The 16,608-nt window shown below is 37.8% G+C and overlaps 1 protein-coding gene across 4 annotated transcripts in view; it reads right to left on the bottom strand.

The window, feature by feature from the left end:
• Positions 1-5,689: 5,689 nt before the first annotated feature.
• Positions 5,690-16,608, bottom strand: part of SH3GLB1 (SH3 domain containing GRB2 like, endophilin B1) — a 42,362-nt gene continuing 31,443 nt past the window's right edge. For all 4 annotated transcript variants that reach the window (XM_079139835.1, XM_079139836.1, XM_079139837.1 and 1 more), the window contains one exon: positions 5,690-16,438. In XM_079139835.1, coding sequence (XP_078995961.1) covers positions 16,331-16,438 — 108 coding nt within the window. In that variant the 3' untranslated portion in view covers positions 5,690-16,330. The remainder of the gene's footprint in view (positions 16,439-16,608) is intronic.

Raw genomic sequence — 16,608 nt, 5'->3', positions numbered from 1 at the left:
TGAAGGGCTTTTTGGTGGGTTTGGCTGTTTTCAGAGTCAAATGATGTGGTGGAATGATAAGGAGCATCACAAGAAGATGAGCGCTGAGTGGGTGCCAGGCACCAAGCACATTCCTTCAGGCCAACTGTTGAATCCCCACGAGGGCTGTACAGGTGACAACTGTGATGATCCTAATTTTACTGAGAAGTTAACTTGCCCCAGATCATGCCTCAGAGCAGCAGTGGCAACTGTCGAGGAAGGAGCAACCTGTTTTTTTCTCTAGCTCCCATCTGCCTCCAGACCCCTCCTTTCTGCTGACCCCTTCCTCTTCTGGAGGCGTAGAAGCTCCTGTGGATGTCCGCCACCCCACTCTTCCCCATCTTTGTGGAGGGATCTCCAGGTTCCCGTCAAGCCCTACACCTGCTTGCTCACACAGTTTCCACGTGTGCACTACGGGAGCTGCCTCCTTGGCGGAGCCTACGCCCAGCCTCCCACTCCCTTCCCAGTTCTCTGCTACTAGAGGCCCCTGAGGCAATTCCGCACAGATTAGTCACCCTGGCTTTGGATACAAAGTGCCTGGGCTCTGTTCTTTCTGTCATCATCTCTGTAACCTCAGGAAGTCACTTCACTTTTCTATGCCTCAGTTTCTTGAGCCTAATAATTGTGCCAACTGCTCAGAGCAGCTGGGCATGAAGGTCACATTGCATATACAGATCACTGTCAAGATTTGCTAAGTGTTCCTTCAGTGCTAGCTGTTATTACTTCCTACTACATGCTTGTCTCTGCCTTGGGACTAAAGGGACAGGAAAAAGTCTGGGCTCTGAGAAATTTAAGTATCTTCAACTCTACACTGTTTTGGGTTTGGCTGCACTACTGATTTTTAGGAACATTACAAATAAGAGATTTTGGCGCATTGACCTGGGAGCTTTATCTCACCATTTATAGTACATGAATATGCTGTTTCAAGCAGTTCACTCTCAAGAGATCCTGGGAATAAGTTACTGAGGTGAATGGAGTAGACTGGGACAACAGGAGAAGAGCTCCTTTCTATACTAACAGTAGGCTAGGAAGGGTCCCTGCTTACTTTTGGAAGGGTTGGTACCATAATTGGGGTACCACAGGGTTTCAGGAATGAGAAGAGAGAGGATCCACTTCCTGGAATAGTGCCCACTAGGCAGTAACCATCAAACTGTGCTGGAGTTGTTTGTTTAGATGTATTTCAGAGGCTGTACTCTGCTTTGGCTATAAAAAGGATGTCTCGGCTCCTATCCGTTCTAAACATGACCAGGCTACATGGTATCATAGGGGCCCTCTCTTGAAAGTGAGAGTAAGGCTTTTGGAATTAGGGAGCCCTGGGTCAAAGCCCAAGCTCTGCTGTTCTACCAGGCTATGTGATTCCACAGCCTTCATTCTCCCTTTTGTAAAGCACAGATAAAGAGTAGTACCTGCCTCACAGGTTGTGAAAATGAGATAATGAATGTAAATCACTTTTAGGATAGTTGCCTTGTTTGTGATATACACTTAAATCATTGCTACTATTATTTCATTTTTTTTTTCTGAAGTTATAGTTTCTGTTGATAAGACTTTTGGGAGAGAGAGAGGGACCTGGGAAAGCAGTAGAGAGAGCAGGCAAAGGAATCCTGGCTTGGCCATCCTGCCTTGTGACTGATGTTCTGGTGATTGGTAATGTGAAGCTACCACAAGTGGAAGGGGATCTCTCGACTGCAGCCAGGTAGGGTTCTAATGTAGACATGTGGCTCCTCAGAGCTCTACAAGTTTCTGGATCAGTACTAGTATTTGTTCACAAATACTAGCAAACTCAGGGATTTTTGAAAAATTTGCATTAGAATGTATGCACCATTGATGGATATGTGCTCTCTAATCTAGGGAAATACAGATATGAACAATGGTTGTTCCAGCTCTGAAGTAGTGAGCAGCCAACTGTTACTGATTTGTTAAAGTGAGTATCTAACAAGATGATCTAAAGCCACAAAGTTAATCCAAACTCATTAACAACATGCAGGCTAGTTGTGCTGTATGGAAGTGAAGCACAAATGGTACGAGATTTGCAGAAATGAGCACACTTCCCTTCATTTCTTTCTTGACCAATCAATCACATGTTCTGTTGTTCTCTGCTCCTTGTTCTGTATCTCTGTGTTCAGTATCACTGCTGATACATTTCCCATATCCTGTCAAATAACGCCTCTTACTCTGCCGCTCCTCTTCTTTCACTTCATGGGGGGCATTCTTGTCCCAGTCCTGTGGATCCTTGAGCCTCAGCAGCTCTCCTAGGGTTGCTGTCTGCGTGTTGGACAACTCGAGTTTGCAGAATTTGCTTAAAATTAGCCTAAGTGGAGATCATATTGAGAGTTAAAAGGAAAGGGGAAATGGATTGTGAACAAAGGCCCAGAACTCTGGCTTCCTGTGTTTGACAGTCTTAGGGTAAAGGAATGGAGGCAAGAGCATCAAGAGAAGGGAAAGGAAAGGGAGACGCAGCTCAGGAAATCTATTGTCTATTGAGTCTCAGAAGCCCTGACATAAGCATAGGGGGTTCACACTTAATGTCTTTAAGTTTCAGTTTTCTTATCTGTACAGTGGGATGTAGGGCAGGCCCAAGATGGCTATAGTTAGGCTCCCTTGCAGAGGCTTTCAGTGGACTGTTTTTTAGCATGTAGTTGAGGTCATATACGCCCTGATTCAGCATATGAACTCAAAGTCATAAACATTTGCTTGTGCCAAACATTTACATGAGTCCACTTACATAATCTGTTGGCAAAGTGCCTTCTTTGTCTGGTCTACATATAAAAAATGGCCTAAGGAGCTCAACAGTGTAATCCCAGCAACTCGAGAGGCTAAGACAGAAGGATTGAAGTTGGAGACCAGCCTCAGCAATTTAGTGAGGCCCTATGTAACTCAGTGAGATCCTGTTTCAAAATGAAAAATAAAAAAGGACTGGGTATGTGGCTCAGTGGTTAAAGCAGCCCTGGGTTCAATGCCTGGTACCAAAAAAACAAAAACAACAACAAAAGACTTATGGAAATGGCTTATGGGGCTATTGGAACTAACTGGTTTGAGGGGATGACTTGGTACTGGAGCTGGGGGCTAGGTGAGGGCTACTGCCATCTCCAAATAAAGCATGTCTACTGTCACAACTGCACCTTCTATCTTCTTCCACCTGCAAGTTTCCCAAATCTCTTTTCAGAATCTGAACTTCCATCTGACAGAGGATAACAATCCCTATGGTGTAGTACTTATTTTATTTTATTTTTTTCCCTGCTTTATATATATATATATATATATATATATATACACATATATATATATTTTATTGTAAACAAATGGGATACATGTTGTTTCTCTGTACATGGAGCAAAGGCATACCATTTGTGTAATCATAAATTTACATAGGGTAATGTTGTTTGATTCAGTTATTTTTCCCTCCCCCCCACCCCTCCCACCCCTCTTTTCCCTCTATACAGTCCTTCCTTCCTCCATTCTTGCACCCCTCCCTAACTCTAAACCTAACACTAAACCTAACACTAACCCCTCCCACATCCCATTATGTGTCATCATCCGCTTATCAGCAAGATCATTCGTCCTTTGTTTTTTTGAGATTGGCTTATCTCACTTAGCATGATATTCTCCAATTTCATTCATTTGCTTGCAAATGCCATAATTTTATCATTCTTTATGGCTGAGTAATATTCCATTATATATATATATCACAGTTTCTTTATCCATTCATCAATTGAAGGACATCTAGGTTGGTTCCACAATCTGGCTATGGTGAATTGAGCAGCTATGAACATTGATATGGCTGTATCTCTATAGTATGCTGATTTTAAGTCCTTTGGGTATAGGCCAAGGAGTGGGATAGCTGGGTCAAATGGTGGTTCCATTCCAAGCTTTCTGAGGAATCTCCATACTGCTTTCCAGAGTGGCTGCACTAATTTGCAAACCCACCAGCAATGTATGAGTGTATCTTTTTCCCCACATCCTTGCCAACACCTATTGTTGCTTGTGTTCTTGATAATCGCCATTCTAATTGGGGTGAGATGGAATCTTAGGGTAGTTTTGATTTGCATTTCTCTTATTACTAGAGATGTTGAACATTTTTTCATATATCTGTTGATTGCTTGTAGATATTCTGTGAAGTGTCTGTTCATTTCCTTAGCCCATTTTTTGATTGGATTATTTGTTTTCTTGGTTTAGAGTTTTTTGAGTTCTTTATACATTCTGGAAATTAGTGCTCTGTCTGAAGTATGAGTGGCAAAGATTTTATCCCACTCTGTAGGCTGTCTCTTCACATTACTGATAGTTTCCTTTGCTGAGAGAGTTTTTTAGTTTGAATCCGTCCCAGTTGTTGATTCTTGCTTTTATTTCTTGTGCTATGGGAGTCCTGCTAAGGAAGTCTGATCCTAAGCCGACATGTTGAAGATTTGGACCTACTTTTTCTTCTATAAGATGAAGGGTCTCTGGTCTGATTCTGAGATCCTTGATCTATTGTGAGTTGCGTTTTGTGCAGGGTGAGAGATAGGGGTTTAATTTCATTCTGTTGCATATGGATTTCCAGTTTTCCCAGCACCATTTGTTGAAGAGGCTATCTTTTCTCCGTTGTATATTTTTGGCCCCTTTGTCTAGTATGAGAAAATTGTATTCATGTGGTTTTGTGTCCGTGTCCTCTATTCTGTACTATTGATCTACCTGTTTATTTTGGTACCAATACCATGCCGTTTTTGTTACTAGTGCTTTGTAGTAGAGTTGAAGATCTGGTATTGCGATACCCCCTGCTTTGCTCTTTCTGCTAAGGATTGCTTTAGCTATTCTGGGTTTCTTATTCTTCCAGATGAATTTTATAATTGTTTGCTCTATTTCTGTAAGGTATGTCATTGGGATTTTAATTGGAATTGCATTGAATCTGTATAGCACTTTTGGTAGTATGGCCATTTTGACAATATTAATTTTGCCTATCCAAGAACATGGGAGATCTTTCCATCTTCTAAGATTTTCTTTAATTTCTTCCTTTAGTGTTCTGTAGTTCTCATTGTAGAGGTCTTTCACCTCTTTTGTTAGACTGATTCTTAAGTATTTTATTTTTTTCCAGGCTATTGTGAATGGGGTAGTTTTCCTAACTTCTCTTTCTGTAGATTCATCACTTATGTATAAAAATGCATTGGATTTATGAGCATTGATCTTGTAACCTGCTACTTCACTGAATTCACTTATGAGTTCTTAAAAAATACGGAACACTTCACGAATTTGCGTGTCATCCTTGCGCAGGGGCCATGCTAATCTTCTCTGTATCGTTCCAATTTTAGTATATGTGCTGCCGAAGGGAGCACAATACTTATTTTTTTAATGATGTGTTCTTGTCCTGCATATAACCCCTTCATTGGAAACTGGCTAGAGAGAAATAAAATTATATAGATTTCTTACCTTGGTAAGAGACAAATTATATAGAGCATATCTTTCCTTTCTTGCTGAAGTTTAGAATAAACCTTGGAATAAATTCATGGATTCTTTTCCCTGTTCCTGGCAAAATTATATTCTGAGCATTTTCACTTGCTTATCAAATTCTCATTAGTGAATGGCCTATTGATTGATAGTCAGTAAAATGGTATTATATTTCAGTTCAATTTAACAGCCTGGAGTAATATTGTGGAACCTGTCATCATTCTCTCTCTTTTTTTGGTACTGGGATTGAACCCAAGGTACTTAACCACTGAGCCACATCCCCAGTCCTTTTTATTTTTTGAGACAGGGTCTCATTAAGTTGCTTAGGGCCTCGCTAAATTTCTGAGGCTGGCTTGGAACTTGCCATTCTCCTCTCTCAGCCTCCTGAGTCACTGGGATTATAGGTATGTGCTATTATGCCTGGCTCACTATTTTCTTTCATTGTTTCTGCAGGTGAGTCAGCTTTAAAGTGAGGGAAAGAAAAGCCATTTAGCTTCTCGGTTCTATTTAAATGCATGGTTCTTGAGAGCTTGTTGAAACACAAGATGAATGGCCCCAACCTGGTTTCTGGGACCTGCATTTTAGGAAGCCTGACTTAAGCCAATACTGATTTCTTCGCACTTTTCAGTTGTGACGATAACAGGGCTCACCAGATCCTAGCTTGGCTTGATGAACTTTGCACTTACTTTTAGTAAGTTAAAGTGGTTTATAGCTACTTTATGTTAAGAGAAACACTTTTTCTGCCTCAAGAAAAATTACTAACCCAGAAGTGTAGAAAATAAAGGGCCATTGACCAAATTTAGGGGCACATATAAAAAAATGGGTGTCTGTGTTAAACACTGAATAAGAGTTGGGAAGACAAGCAGTGAGACCAGCTTTGCCACTTTCTGGCTGAGTGACCTCTAAATTCTGTTTTCTCATCTGTAAAATGGGGGCAAATATGCTTTCTTGCTAGGCTTAAAGAAGGTAACATGCATACACAAACACTAGAAAGGTTAGTAACACCAATAAATGTTAGCAGTATTTCCCAAGGGAATATAAAATCCCAAAATGTCTAAAATGGTCAGTGCTGCTGTTCATATATGCTCATTAGAGCCCACTAGAAAATTGGAGCATAAGTTTTTGAGTTATAGAGTCCTACCCTATTGTTATTGCTATAAAAGGTAAGGTGAGGTCAGTCCAGAAGGAGAGATTTCCAAAGGACTATCTTCCAAGTTATCCTTCAGTCTCTTATAGAAAATTCGGACTGAGGAGCTTTGTATTCTAAAATATGAAGAAAATAACCCCATCAAATTGCTGTCAGTAGAATGCTGCATGCTTTTTAAGTTAATAATTTGTAATTTTGCTTTATTATTATTAAAACATGAACAACTTTGAATTTTTTAGGGCATGTTAGGATGCAAGAGCTAAAAGGAAATGAGAGATCATCTAGTTTAATATTTTCATTTTACAGATGAGGAATCTATGGGCCTAAGAGGTTAAGTGAATAATTTGCCAGAGGGTACATAACCACAAATTTAATTTCTACTGTCTAAATCTCAGAAAGAATGGCTTATGATGAACTATTCTAAAACTGCAATTATTTTAGTCTCCTGTGACATGTAATTGGTTTATAGCCAAACACTCTATGTAGAATGTAAATTCATTTAGTTTCCTGGGGTTACATTATGAAACATATTTATCTTGAGGTAATCATCATGAAGGTGCATGGAATAAAGTTAGCCAGTTATTGAGTGTATGACAAATTACTTTTAAACAGGCAACATATACTTTGCAGGTCAAAATGATCATGGTTTAACCTATGATATGGAATATCAGAACTTCAATTGTCCCATTTTTCCATGTGTGGAAGCAGACCCTAAAGTACTTTTTGAGAAAAATCTTGACCCCTCCTTCTCCAATACTCCTTTTTGCAGAGATACAATGACTTTCTAAATGGATTTCAGTTATTTCTGGTAAAAAGAATTTTAACTCATTTTCTACATGATTGATTAAAATGTAGGAATTTGTACTCCATATGCTCACTGCGAATCTTAGCCTCTAGCCGGGAGCAGTGGCACACACCTGTAATCCTAGTTACTAGGGAGCTTGAGGCCAGAGGATTGAAAGTTGGAGGTAAGCTTCAGCAACTTAATGAGACCTTGTCTCAAAACAAAAATAAAAAGGACTAGGGATGTAGCTTAGTGGTAATGCATCCCTGGGTTCAATCCCCAGTACCTTAAAACCAAACCAAACCTCAGCAAACCAAAACAAAAAAATCAACCTCAAACCTCAGCTACCAAACTCTTGCAAAAAGCTTTCTTATGAAAAATATATATGGAATGTTGCTTGAAGACTGTGTAGTCCATTCATTACTTTAAGAATTTTAATAGGGTGATAATAGGAGCTAGAAATTGTTAATTAGTTATGCTAGTTACTAAATCAAGCCCTTACATGTAGTTTTGTTTAATACTTACAACTGGTAGTTCACCCTCTTCTGCATTCATCAGATCATCCAAGTTTTTGTTAAAACACAAATTGCTGTGCCCCATTCCTAGGGCTTCTGATTCAGTAGGGACCTGCAAATTTGCATTTGTAATAATTTCCTGTGTAAAAATGACGCTCCTGGTTTGAGAACTACTTTTTGCTACAATCCTAGGAGTAAGACATTTTAATTTATATTTTATAGATGAAGAAACAGGAATTGAGATTATGTAATTTGTTCAACACACAGTTAATAGGTGGTAGAGATTGAAAATCTTTGATTCTTTAGTCAATAGTCTTAGTTTCTGAATAGGATTCTGTCTGCACAGAATAGTAATATTTTATAGCAATAGCAATAGGGTAGGACTCTATAACTCCTAATATTCCAAATATATTAAAACTTGGATGTTGGGAGATGGTCATAATCAAAGCCAGAGTGTTGGACAGTAATATGCCCCTAAGAAGGACTTAAGGTAGGAATGGACTAGATGTTGAACAGTTTGTCACTTAAGACTATGGGGCAAAGGAGAGCCTTGATGCTGGGTCTGCAGTGTTTTACCAGTGGAATTTTTCTTCACCAGCTGTCCTGGTGAGGGATTTCTCCTGGGAGAATTGACTGTGTAAATGTAAATTTTAAGAGCCCTGTGCTTAGCGTTGTGCTGAGACCCTGACTGAGTGTAGTAGGGAAAGAAGAAATGCCTCTCATCATGCCTTGGTGCTCTGATTTGTCTTTAGCAGCAGGGAGCAGGCACTGGAAGTTGCATGAACAACTGAAGGGGAGGGCTGGTCAGGGGTCAGCAAGAAGCTGTGTCTGGGAAAGTTCCCTGTTATTATGAGTTTGCCTAGGAGTGTGAGATTGGGTAGAGTCCCTTCTCCACCAGCAGGTGGGATTCATTTGTGGACACAACAAAGTGTCTCTGGAGTCTCAGAAATATTCAGGGAAGAGAAACTTCCACTTCCTAATGATGATTTGACCCACAAAGACTCAAGAGTCAGTGTGTTTCAGGGTGTTAATGTGAATTATTTTGTGCTCATTTATATCCTGTTTTCTGAAAACGTAATTCAGCAGTCATATTAAAACTTAATTCTTGAGTGAGAGCAAGAACTCTGGCCTAACTCTGCCTTTGTTTTTTGATGATGTCCTCAGTGCCGCCATTTGAGTGGCCATCTCCTGAGCAATCCTGGTTTCTGTGCATGAATGGTCAATTTGATCACACTTCCTTGTCTCCTAGAAATCTGACTCACATTTGTTATTCACAAATAGTAACTGAGCAGAATCTTCTATTATATATTTTTCAACTATTGTGAACTTTTACCTTTATGTATTGTGCTGTTTGCCTTTTATCCTGTTAGGCAGTAAACATTTTTAAAAGAAGGAAGACGGAATATGACAGACATGGAAAAATGGAAAGGTGGAAAAGCAGAGGAGAGAGGAAGGATATTGAGCTCTTTTATAGAGGACATCTACACAGAAAACATTCAAAATGGAAACATCCAATCCTAGATTACTTGAGATTACATATCCTAAGTTTGAAGTATACATGAAACTAGTAAGTCTGTTTTGTAATCAATTATTGTTTTTGCAAAGTTCAAGTCAGTGATGAGCACTGTAAAATTAACCAGTCAATGTGAAATAATAATGCTGTTAAGATTGTGAGGTTTACTCTCCAAGAAAAGTATTTATATATTGTCTATGATATTGTTGTCCAAAAGGTCAGTGTTTGTTAGGGCAAATACAGGTAGTAGCATCAGAGATGAATCGTTAATAGATCTCTTATAGAAATTAGAAAATTGCCAGCAGCTATGAATTTGCTGAAACTTATTTTTAATGTACTAGGTGGTAGGGGATACAAAGTCCCTGTTATTGAGTTCAGCTTAGTAAATGTAATTCAGGTAATAAATACCACAGTTGTGCATTAACAGAAGATCCCTCTGAGTTTACTCTTGACAAATGAGTAAAGGGTTTTTAGGTGGAGAAGAAAGTATACACAAAAGGCAAGAAAGCATCAAAGTGCGTAGTTGTAAGGGAACTATATATTATCCCTTGAGTTTTGGAAAACTTAAAGTGAGACTAGGCAGAAACATGACCTAAGCCCTTGTCAGTAGGCCCTCAGAGAAAGCTCTTAGAACAGCAGTTTTTCTTTTTACTTTTCTAAACATCATTTGTCCAGTTCTCATAAACCTGAAGCCTTCTGAATAGCCTCCCTTCCTTATAATCTCCTTAGGTTCTCTGACTCCTCACTGCTGAGTAGTTTGAGTCATAATAAACAAACCAGATGCTAATTTAAATTTACTGGTGTTCATCCAAATGTTAAAATAAGTTGGTCTCTGGTGCTTTGCTATAATTACTGAAGCCATCACCCTGGGACTCTGACCTTTTTAGAATTCCCATACTTCCCTTAGTATGGACAAATAGATTCCAGAGATGCTATTGGAGCTTACTGAGTCCTCTATGTCAATCTCTCACAGATACAGGACCTGTTTTCCAAGTACAAAGATCAGCTGTGGGCCAAGGCTGGGGCAGTTTTAGTCAGGGGGGGAAGTATGGCATGGTTGACATGCTCCCCTCAACGTTTAAAAATACCATTACCACTTTGACACACTGCTATAAAAGCAAACTAAATCTTTAACCAATCTTCCACTGGACAATTTGGAGGATCTGGTTAGATTACTTGAATACCTAACAGAAGAAATGAGACAGATGCTGTAAGAACTCATTTTGTACTGCAAGATGTAAAAGGCAATGCCCATTTATTGTGACTGCTTTCAAGAAAGATTTGACACTGATATGAACTCCACACAGGTTGACAACAGCAACCACTCCAATACACTTATTTGGAAATTTTAATAAGTTGTTCATTCTGTACCAGGTACCAGTGGCTTTGTTAAAAGATGGTTAATCCTTTCAAATGTATCAGGTGGGTTTATATTCTCCTTCTGGAGATGAACAAGAAGGCCCAAAGAGGTTTATTGACTGACATAAGTCAGGCAGCCAAGTGGGAGAGCCAGTGCTCTGCCTTCCTTCCAGAGTCCTACTTTCCCTACTATGGGCATGCTCCCTGAAACCATCATCAGTAAGCCTGATCAAAGCTACCACAAAATTCCACTTTACCTAAGGTTATTCGTCTACCACATCTAAGCAAAAATGAGAAAGGTGATAATGCTTCTAAGAGGCTGAGTAAAAACAAGAAGCAGTATTACAAGCATTTCCAAAGTATCACAAAAATATGACAGAAAGGAGAACAAATGTCGAGTCAGAAAAATTAAGACTGACATTTGTTTTAATTTTGCTGGGTCTTTTTATCTACATTTTACTCTTTATATTGGTACTGAGGATTGAACCCAGGGGCATTTAACTGCTGAGCCACATTCCCCAGCCCTTTTTTATATTTTATTTAGAGACAGAGTCTTGCTGAGTTGCTGAGGATGGCTTTGAACTCTCGATCTTCTTGCCTCAGCTCCAGAGCCACTAGGATTATAGGTGCCACTGTGCCAGCTATACTTTTAAACTAAACACTTTTAAGAACATTCAGTTGGTAGTACTCCAAAACAAAAACAAAAACAAAAACCAAGACCCTCTTGCCCCCAAATCCATAGCATTCTTTTATAACTGGCATACTTTCTTCACTAGCAATTTCACTTCAAAGTATTCATCTTAAGGAAATAATTAGAAGCACACAAAAGATTTTAGCAACACAATGTTCTTTAATTTATTAGTGAAAAACTGGAAACCTAAAAATTCAACAGTTTAATAAAATGTGGCACATATGATGAAATATCATGCAGCCATTTAAAAAGATGTAGAAATACATATGACATAGTAAGATAGTCATGGTAATGTTGAGTGAAAAAGTTACAAAATGGCATGTACAACTTGATCCCATTTAAAATATCTAAAAATGCAACAGAGTCTGGAAGTCCATATACATAAATAACAGTGGTTCTCTCCCTGGATGGTTTAATTTTATTAAAACTGTAAATTATTTTTTTGCCAATATGGCTGACATTTATCATTTAAAAAAAAAAAAAAAAGCACTAAATTCTTAAAAAAAGTCTCCTTTAAAGTAGGAATGAGAGAGAGCTTAGCAACCTGAGGCTCAGGGATATACATGTTTGTCCAATACTGCTTTAATGGTTTGTCAGGGTGTTTTGATGTAAGACACCAATTAAAAGGCACTGTGCTGAGTGGAAATGTATGTGGTGGTACTGCTTGTCTTTCTTTAGACTGAGGGATCCTTTTTTCTAGAAACCTTCCACAGCACCCAGGTGCTGGCATTCTAAGCATCATTTCCCTGGCACTAAACATGGCCTTATACTTTATACCCACCCACCTGTAACATATACCAGCAGGTTCCTGTACCCTTCAGAGTAAAGATGGTAAGGGTTAAAAGACAGACAGACAAAAGTTTTCAAGTGAGGTCAGATAGTAGGCCTGAAGTTTCTGAAAGGCAAGTTCTACTGCAGTGGTTCTCAAACTTGAGACTGCAGGGGAATCACTCAAATGGCATGTGATAACAGACGCTGGGTCCCACCCCCAGAGTTTGAATCAGCAGGTCCTGGAGAAGGTTTAGGAATTTCCATTTTTTCTTTCATTCAACAAATATTTATTGAGCACATACTATCAGCTAGGTTTTATGCTAAGAGAAATTTTGATCAAAAGAATTAGTGTTTATTTCAGAAAGCCTACATTCTAGAGTAACAAATATATACTAAGCAAACAAATTATAAAAATAACTAAATTAGTGTTGTAAACACAGTAAAAAAGATGAGATTTAGTTTTGTCTTAATAGTTAAAAAGGTACCACAAAGACGACTAGTTTTAAAGGATCTTGAAGACAAAAGTATAAATATAAGAATATCTGAAAATGATAAATAGCATTTTAAACAAATTTCTAGGCAATGCTGATATTGATCTGGATGTACACTTTGATAACCACTGCTCTACAGAATATACTTCCTAATTAGGATACTGTGGGAGAAGGGGAAGGTGTGGTTACAGAAATCGTTCCTACCTTTAGAGTCTCACCATGAGGCAGGAGCCATTTAACCAGATGGAGAATGGGTTAAGGTGAAGTTGGTTGTGAAGTCATCTGACCATTATGGCTCCTCACACAGGCTTGAAGGGAAACTAAGGCAACATACTTCAAAATTTCAGGGTTTGGGAGACAGGGAAGGGATTTTTTCAGGAATCCCATCAACAAACATGGAGGTAAGCTGGACCTCTCTGGGTAAGCAAGTGTTATTGCTTGTCCTGCCCTTCATCTTTTACAGTGTATCTCAGAAATGTCCTCCCAACAGCAGTTTCCTTTGTTCTGGTGAAGGATAACAGCAGACTAAGAGATGGGCTCATCAGGTAACCTGGTCCCAGGTTTTTCATTTCCCATGTTATCCAGAGTGAGGTATATTCCCATTTTTAGGACTTCATCTCCTATGATATGAATTTTTTTTGATTAGCACCATAAAACAGTTTTAACACTAACCTTGTAGGGTGAGATTATCTTGAGAATAAAGGTAGATACAATCCAATCACCTTTCCTCTTGGTAACAGAGACTACAAATATTTCCAAGTTTATTATTTCATTCATATGTGCATTTTCCACATATTACTGTACTTTTGGATTAAGCTCAGGGGCACAGGGCTTGGGATTGAACCCAGGATCTCTCACATGCAAAGCAAGAGCTTTGCCACTAAGCTGAATCCCCAGCCTCTGAATTACATAATGAAATAACAGGTTCCCCAACCTTTTCTTCCATGTCTAAGAACATTCTTGAGCTATTGCTTGAGAAAAAACCCCCAAACCTATGATTTTAAATAAGCCAGAACCAAAATGAAACAAAAAACTCCAACCAAAAAAACCCCCAACCAAATAAAACCCCACTAAAATGAAAAGCAATAAACATAAGAACAAGCCTACATATTATGCTGTGTTAGTGGAAGTGAAAGGTACAAGATGCCTTTGAATGTATCAACACTATAGTAAACCAATAACATATAGGAGCCTTCAATAATCAATATTCACCTGATAGAAAGCAGAAGCTTCTGATAATTTACACTGACCGTGGATGAGTTAAACCTAGGTCTGATTTAAAGAGGAGAATGAAAATGATAGGGAGTAAGCAAAGCATGGATTTAGGAGGTTCCTCTTGTACAGTCATAAATAAGGCCCATAGTCTGGGTAGGACAGGAAGCTATGGGGACAATAAGAGGAAACTGACATTGTACAATGTATCTACTATGTGTCAAGACTTTCCTTAAAAATCACCTGATATAACCTTTTTTTTTCTTTTTTTTGTACTGGGGATTGAACCCAGGGGCAATTAACCACTGAGCCACATTCCCAGCCCTTTTTAAAATTTTTTATTAGAGATAGGGTCTCAATGAGTTGCTTAGGGCCTCGATAAGTTGCTGAGGCTGGCTTTGAACTCGCTGACATAACATTTACTGTATAATCTCACGACAACCCTAAGGTGGCATAATTATTATCCCCATTTTATTCAAGAAAGGGCAATTACATATGTCTAAGTTGAAGCTCAGTCTGTGAGGAAGGCTGGATATAAACCCAGGATTATTTCACTCCATTACTTATATTTTTTTCCTTCATTACTCTACTTCCCATAAACCTAATTTAAAGTTGCTTTTTAAGTTGACCTGAATTTTTGTTATGATCTTTCAAAACCTAAATCTAGACTTGCATAACAGATGGTACTATAGGCTATAAAACTTCCTCTCTGAGGGAGAAAAAAAGCATCACTTTTTCAATCTACAAAAAACTAACCAGTTTAAGCAGCTTTTGGGGTTACGTATGGCAATTCATGGTGAGTCAAAGTATCCTGTACAACTGCAAAATTGCACAGGAATCTGTCTCGTAGCACAGAAATAAAAGGGCAACAGCTACAGTTAAATTTTGTACTGAACTAAATTAACATCCTTCCCAAACTTCTATTAGGAGCTCTTAACACCAAATAATATTTTAAAATGGTGTTTTTTAATTCTTTTTTAATAAAACTACCAAAATATATCATTTTGATAGATTAACATGCTCTGAATAAATGTACAATTTTGCACTTCATGTTTCAAGGCAGACGGAACTACTTATGCTGTGTTGGCTCTTAGCCTGACATATCTTTTTTCCCTTCTACCTTATAACACCACTTTTCCAGAGCATTTCTTCTCATTTTGCAATTCTGAGTCAGGTAGTCCCTATTTCATTCATCATTAACACTAACCCTATTATAAGACAAATTATTTTTCTGTATCCTCTACTGTTCTTTAAGCTCTGCAGAGGAAAGGACTGTGTGCAAAATCTAGATGGTAGTGTCCCCAATTGATCAACATAGTACCTGGCCCTCAATAAATGTTTGCTGAATGAATGAATGAGAAGTCCTAACAGAAAAAAATTCCAACATGCTGATTTATAGGAATTGCTATTTGACAGCATTGGTCCAAATAGTAATTCTCTGGTTCCAAATGTGTAACTAATAATTTTAATAGTGTGTGCTTCAAAACCAGAGATCCTAGCCAAGATAATCTATGTTCATTAATAAATCTTCAAAGTGTTAAGCCCAAGAATAACTAAGTTTGTTTTGTTTGTATATAATTTACTCAACAATGAACACAGCTGCACTAATCCATATTTTTACTCACATTTGCTTGTTCAATAACTAATCCTCTTTACTGAATTATGTTCTTAATGAATCCAATTCTGATTATGTATTAAATTGTGGCAATCAAATGATATTTTTAGTAAACTCAATTTGTCCCAAATGTCTTAGAACTTTATATCAGAGAAATATAGTCATGCTTTTCAAGGACTAGTTGTTTTTAAATTTAAAAGAAACAATTCAGTAGTATTCAAACAGAACAATAATAACCCATTAAAACATAGTAGTGAAGTAATCTGATTTCTGTTGGGCAATGAGGTAAAAATGGTATAATTGCATTTGTCTATGGGAACATTCAAAAACATATTCTTCACAGAAGAGTTGTTATCTGATAACTCTTTCAAATCAAAAGTTGAAAATTAATTTTAACCTAATTCTTTGGCTATTAATTATACCTAATAAATGAGTCACTGATATCAATTTGCAATAAATTTATTTTACATAAAAGAAAAAACTTGCTGTTAATGAAAAATTCAGTAGAAAACAGTTCTATTTTAAGTTAGGGTTCAAGTGTAGAAGATGTTAGTGAAATCTCAGTAGAAAGAGAATTTTGTAAGAAAACATTCTTGGCATGAAAGCTCTAACATAAATTCTGTAATGAAATATTTACCATGCAACTTTATTGGCAGAAAAGCCAGTTTCTGATGACTTGTAATTTTTTTTTCAGTCTCTTAAGACATTAAAATGAAAGATACTTAAAACTGCTCTACTTAGAGTTAATTATATATAAATAGGGTGTCATGGTGGGTAATTTTTCCATAGGTCCACCTATTTAATTGAGCAGTTCTAAGTAAGTAATTGGCACCTTGCCTTTCTGATTTCCCCTTTCCCCCATTAGCCAGTCTGAATCCATTCCAACGACACTGAACACAGTGATCACCTACAAAATGAAATATTTCAAGTTATTAACTATTAAAAAATAAACACAACAAACCAGATTGGTATTTAATTTGTTTAAATTACTATCAGTGGACTTCAAACATTATCAATTTTGCTAAAAGATTAAGGATTTTATTGGAAGCATTTTTATATATCTTCAAGTTATTTGGC

Source organism: Sciurus vulgaris, assembly GCF_902686455.1.
Source record: "Sciurus vulgaris genome assembly, chromosome: 1".
NCBI lineage: Eukaryota > Metazoa > Chordata > Mammalia > Rodentia > Sciuridae > Sciurus > Sciurus vulgaris.
The sequence above is the reverse complement of the archived record's forward strand: the minus strand, read 5'-3'. Positions and strand labels throughout refer to the sequence as shown.